Source organism: Austrofundulus limnaeus, unplaced genomic scaffold, assembly GCF_001266775.1.
Source record: "Austrofundulus limnaeus strain Quisiro unplaced genomic scaffold, Austrofundulus_limnaeus-1.0 Scaffold478, whole genome shotgun sequence".
In the NCBI taxonomy this organism is placed as follows: domain Eukaryota; kingdom Metazoa; phylum Chordata; class Actinopteri; order Cyprinodontiformes; family Rivulidae; genus Austrofundulus; species Austrofundulus limnaeus.
In genome coordinates this window covers 68813-74516 of record NW_013952880.1, presented here as the reverse complement: position 1 = coordinate 74516, position 5704 = coordinate 68813, and the positions used below count along the sequence as shown (strand labels likewise).

Below are 5704 nucleotides of genomic sequence, written 5' to 3'. Positions count from 1 at the left end.
AATGAATGAACAATGAATGGAAGTCAATGTAAAGTCCCCGTGAAGATAGCAAGACATGAAATAGGTGTGCGCGCGCGGGTGCGTTTGAACATTTGCAGCGCGTCACGTCCTGAGCAGTGCGCGTGCGTCACAGCGCTGCTCGTCACTGCCCTGCTCTCCAAACGCAGACGCGCAGCCTGACCTGACCCAACTCGATTTAATCCACAGAATTATTTCTGCCCATTCTCCTCCTTGTTCACCTCACCGCGCATCTCCAACAGTCTCCGCCCGCGCGGCTGCTGCCACGTCCGGCGCGCTGCTCTGACTCAAAGCAGCGGGGAGCCGCGGTGGGGGAGGAGGTCTCGCTCGTGGAGAGGCAAGGGGGAAACTTTGAAGCTTCCTCTGCAGCAAGGAGCTGAGGATTTGTTCAGCCTGTGCCGGACAAGAGGGCACCGTTGCGCGCGCTCTTTACGCACAGCAGACAGAGCGGACTGTGGGTCTCCAACATGTCCGGGGCCACAGCTTCAGGAACAGATGGGTCCAAAAAAGATGTCCGCCGTCTCCGGAATAACTCAGGTAAAGCACATAAAATATCCTATATAAAGTATTATAAAACAAAATAATACCTTAATAGGAAATGTCTGGTAAAAAATTATTTCATTGATAAAAATAGTACTAATCAGTAAAGTAGCCTAAAAGTAAAAGTACAAATGAAGTGTTGAATTTACTTAAACTGGATCCACTAAACCAAGTTGAGTAAACTGAGCTTCACTCGGTTCAGTGGATCAGTTGACAGAACTTGGCTCAGTAAATTTGACACTTTATTTTTAGTGCATAAACAACTCTTTTCATGATGAGTTCCGGCCATTTTTAAAATTTGTAACGAGCAGAAGACAGCAAAGTTCAGTTCAAGATCTCAGTGATAGATATGTACCCAACACCATGAACCAGTTTACTTTCAAGTACATGATGTGCAAGATGGATTCCAGGTGTTAAATTTTAAAGCATAGAAGTAAAAGCATCATTTTGATGTTTGGAAAGTAATGAAATAAAAGTATAAGTTATGACTTGGTAAAATTACCTAAGTACTGTAACAACATAAATGTATTTATTTACTAAGCTGTGTAAAAGAGTGAATTCAATGATTCACATGTTATTAGTTTTGGTACTTATATTTATTTCATTCTAAGCTGACTTCAACTTAAACTATTCCATAATAACACACACACACACACACACACACACACACACACACACACACACACACACACACACACACACACACACATGTATGTATGTGTATATATATATATATATATATATATATATATATATATATATATACACACACACACACATATAACACTGCAGACATCGTTGGATTCATTAGACTGTTTTCTTCATTGGGTGCAAACCACAATTTGTTTTTTGCAGAGCAACAAGTTCTGTTCAGTGATTTTCTGACAGACTGGTGAAGTCAAGTCTGAATTATTTTAGCTCAAAGACAGACAGCAAAGAAAAGAAAAGGCGGAAGTGAAAGTGTGCTCATTATACAGCAGCCACACTTCATAAAGTGACATTTGCACTGAAGTTTATTCTCATCTTAGCACAATGTGTATTTGTTGAAATAAAGCTGACCACCTTTGCAACCGTGGGTTTGTTTTCTCTTAAGACTCCGTCTGAGAAGAAGATGAGTGATTTGGGCACCTCCCTGTTTTTGTTCTTTGAAAATGAAACTGACATTACTTAGAACCTCTTGTGGTCCCAGGAGGGGCTCCACCTTAATGTGCAGAGATGTACGATAGAAACAGATCATTTAACTCTGTTAGCAAAATATCTCATGAATCCATTAAGTTTAATGAAATCCTCCAAACCCAATTATTAGACATCCAACTGATTAAATTTTCAAGATGGTCGCCTGCCGCTATTAACCATGTGCAACAAAAATGACTACAGTTCACTCACATATCAAGCTCTGCAGAATACAAACAATGTTTGGCTTGAACTGATGGAGTCGCCCTGCCTGCCAGCAAAATATCTCACTACCAATAAGATGAGGTTTAATGAAGCGCAAAGTAATCAGCAGATGTACACCTATAACTGAACAAAGTTTGTTGTTTTAAGACAGCAGCAACAGCAAATCCAACTTGAACACAAAAATGGCTCCTCAGTCAGCTTTACAGTGGTGTGGTATGAGCTGAGAGTCATCGCCAGGTCATACATACTCTGAGAGCTAACAAATCGCAAGACACGTTTCTTGTGATGTCAGTATTTCCAATATTTGAGCAACACTTTGTTTTACAAAACATAATGATCTCAGTTTGAAACTCCGGCATGAAGTGATGTGCATTGCTTCACAGAATGCTGTGTTTTTAATGGACCTGGGGTTTATTAACCTCATAAGAAGTACACAAGTGATTCATTAGAGCCCCTGTGGATAACTTTTAAATATTTATTTTCTTGCCCAGATAAGCAGAAATACTGTATATTAACATTTTTGAGAAATCAAATATCTGAAAATACAGAGGTAGCACAATATCAGGTTTGCAAAAAGGGAATATCACCATCAGAGGAACAATACTCAGTAGAGAGATGACCTCAGGAACAGGGCTTCTGAACCAGTGAGTGAAGCAGGATTGGTCAGGTTGGTTCTGATGAAAGGATATCTGTAGATCTGTAGTTGGATTACTTCATGCTGGAGGATGGACAGCGAGTGACGACAGGTAAGGATTTGTTCAGAAGGTTCTTTAAAGGACGAGGCAGGTGAGTTTGTCCCACAGGAGGCGAGGCAGCAGGTGAGTAGCTTTAGTCACACAAGGATCATGAGAAGACGTGAGCTTCGGAACCACCTCAGGAGACACACGAGGAAAGTATAATTCAGGTATCGTGAAGTTAACTGTGGCTGAGATCAAATACCCAAGGCAGCTGATGTTCCAGCAAAGCTCCAAGTCCCAGTGAGCTCCTTATAAAGCTCCCAGCAGGAGAAGGTGCAGCTGCACTCAAGTGGAGGAGGGACCAACAACTGCCACAAATACTTGTTCTAAAGATGGAGTGAAACTTGGAAAATAAAAATATTGCAATGCGTTGATGAATTAATATACTCACTCACCTCCGGTTTTTATTGTCATAAATTATTAAATACACAGAAAAATTTGTCAAATGCTTTCATTGCCACAAATTGAGAATTATGTTGAAACCAGTCAAAAGTTTCTCACTCCAAACAAGATCACTACTTGTCTTGGACTTGAACTCACTTGGAAACACCAAAAATAATACAATATCCATCTTTTTTCATGATGAAGTCATTCTCTTGTGTTATATTTCCGCTGTAATCTGGTGCATGCTGTTCTGTTTGGTTCCAAAGTGGACATATCCTGCTTTTAAATCCTTTTTTCACATTTAAATCCTTCAGTTCGGGTTTATATAAAGTGGAACTGAAATGGTTTGGTCTGAATTCCTCCTTATTGTAACTCCACAAGCCCCTCTTTCATCTCTTTCCTGAGGTGTGTCTCAGATCGACTCATTTTGAGTCTGTCTCTTTAAATCCAAACGAGGTGCTTCACCTCACCCCCACCCCACCCCAGCTTCCAGAGTGGTCCACTCTAGTTTGATAGAGGAGTTTATGACTATATAGCGGAGCAGGAATGTTTTATTTACAAATTAATTAAAAGATGTGAACAAGGGAAGACTTGTCCATCCTGTCTTACATGTTGGAGCCAGAGTCTGACCCAGAACCAGAGTCTGACCCAGAACCAGAGTCTGACCCAGAGCCAGAGTCTGACCCAGAGCCAGAGTCTGACCCAGAACCAGAGTCTGACCCAGAACCAGAGTCTGACCCAGAGCCTATGCCCCCTTCAAACAAGAAACCTGTGAGGTTGGAAGCACAGGTGCAGTGGATGCAGGATGAGTGGGCATGTTACAAAGATGGAGGGTGGGGGTGTTTCGTCACATATTGTTGTGTTTCAGTGCTGATAGCTGTGGAATAATCATCTCATTCCCACCTGTTGACCACCAGCTCTCTGCCATCAGGTTACCAGTGCACGCCCTTGCCTCTTCCGCCTCTGGGCACCCAAAGGATCATCCAGGGCAACGGGACTAATGTGGGCACCGTCATCTCCCTGCAGTGTCCGGCCAAACACAGACTGGTGGGCAAAGAAATGACGTGTGTGATGGGCCCCAACAGCACCCAGTGGGTTGGGGGGACGTACTGCCGACGTGAGTAAAAAAATAAAGTAAAAAAAAACACATAAATCAAGACCATTTTTTTTATCACCACCATGTGTGGTCAAATCCTTATAGGTTTTGGAGATTCCTTAGAAAGAGATTTAATATGAAACACTTAAGTAAAAATTACTTTAAATACAAGATAATTACTGCAGTGTTACAGCTGGCTGCATCAAACATGGTATCAAAAGACAGCATTAAAAATAAAATTCATGTCATTCATTATAAAAAGGCCATCCAGCAAGACTTTTAATGTGCTTTATGTAGTTATACAGGATGAGTCAAAAGTCTTAGGGCATCCTTTAATTTCAGAATCAAAAAGGAAAATTAAACATCTAAATGCCTCAGTAAGGAATGGGTGAGAGGGTCTATCTTTAGAAAACTTGCCCTTGTTCTGGACATAGCCTAAAGATCGACCCCTCCTCACCCATTACTTTCTGATGTATTTAGATGTTTAATTTTCCTTTTTGTTTTTGGAATTAAAGACTGTCCTGAAACTTTTGACTCACCCTGTACTTTGTGTTAAACTTTCATCTTTTGTTAACTACTTCATTTTTCTTGGATTGTCACAAGTTTTAAAACCTCGGCACTAGTTCTCTGTTTTCGGGTTTTTCTGTACTTTTTATTTTTGTTGGTTACCAGCACACCTGTTGTCGTTCAGTAATCATGTCGCTCAGAAATACTCTGAGTACTTGGCAGATAATTTAGTGTGATGTCAGGTTTTATTGTTACAAGTTTAATTTCTGCCTGCCTCTTGTCCTGCTTTAACATGTTGAAGCATGACATACCCTGCATGTAATTTCTGCAAATATAAAACAGCTCTCATTTGACTTCCGTTAGTATTTCCACTAATTTTTAGCAGAGTAATAAATGAGACGTATGAGTACTGAAAAAGTCAACAGTTCTCCTCTTCTCTCTCACCTCAGCTCTGTCTGGGGACTACGGTTTCCGTGTGGCTGTTCTGGCGTCCATCATCAGCTCAGGGATAATAATGTTCATGTCTGTGGCCTTCATCACCTGCTGTCTGCTCGACTGCATCAAAAAGGAAACGAGGAAAAAGTCTGAGCGGTGAGGGAATAACATTTAGCAGAATGTGTTTCCAGCTCAGGGCATTTTGAGTAAATATCTTTGATCTAAAATATTGGTATAAACTCCAGCAGTTTTCAGTGTGTGTGTAAGTTCACTGCTCTTGTTCTCCTCATCCTCTTCCCCTATTGCCTGCTCTGTTATCCGCGGCAGACACCCCCCTCCGCGCGCACACACACACACGCACGCAAGCACGCACGCATCCCCCCCGCGCACGCGTGACAAACACGGGCTTTAAACGTGAAGGTTTAACTTTCACACTGGCGAGGTGGGTGCGCCCTGCGCGTGGATCCAAAGCTTTTGCTGTCCTGCTGTTCTTATCGGGGAGGGGTCTGTGGGTCAGGGTCGTCTGAGGGTCAGGGTCGTCTGAGGAGGAAGATGAATGGAGTTGCGCACGGGAACTTTTATTTAAGAT

The 5704-nt window shown here is 41.9% G+C and overlaps 1 protein-coding gene across 1 annotated transcript in view; it reads left to right on the top strand.

Moving 5' to 3' along the window:
* The first annotated feature begins 250 nt into the window (after positions 1–250).
* susd3 (sushi domain containing 3) overlaps positions 251–5704 on the top strand; it is a 7306-nt gene continuing 1852 nt past the window's right edge. The window contains exons 1-3 of the mRNA XM_014025483.1: positions 251–555; positions 4009–4194; positions 5130–5271. Of these exons, the coding sequence (XP_013880937.1) occupies positions 486–555; positions 4009–4194; positions 5130–5271 (398 nt within the window). The 5' untranslated portion in view covers positions 251–485. The remainder of the gene's footprint in view (positions 556–4008; positions 4195–5129; positions 5272–5704) is intronic.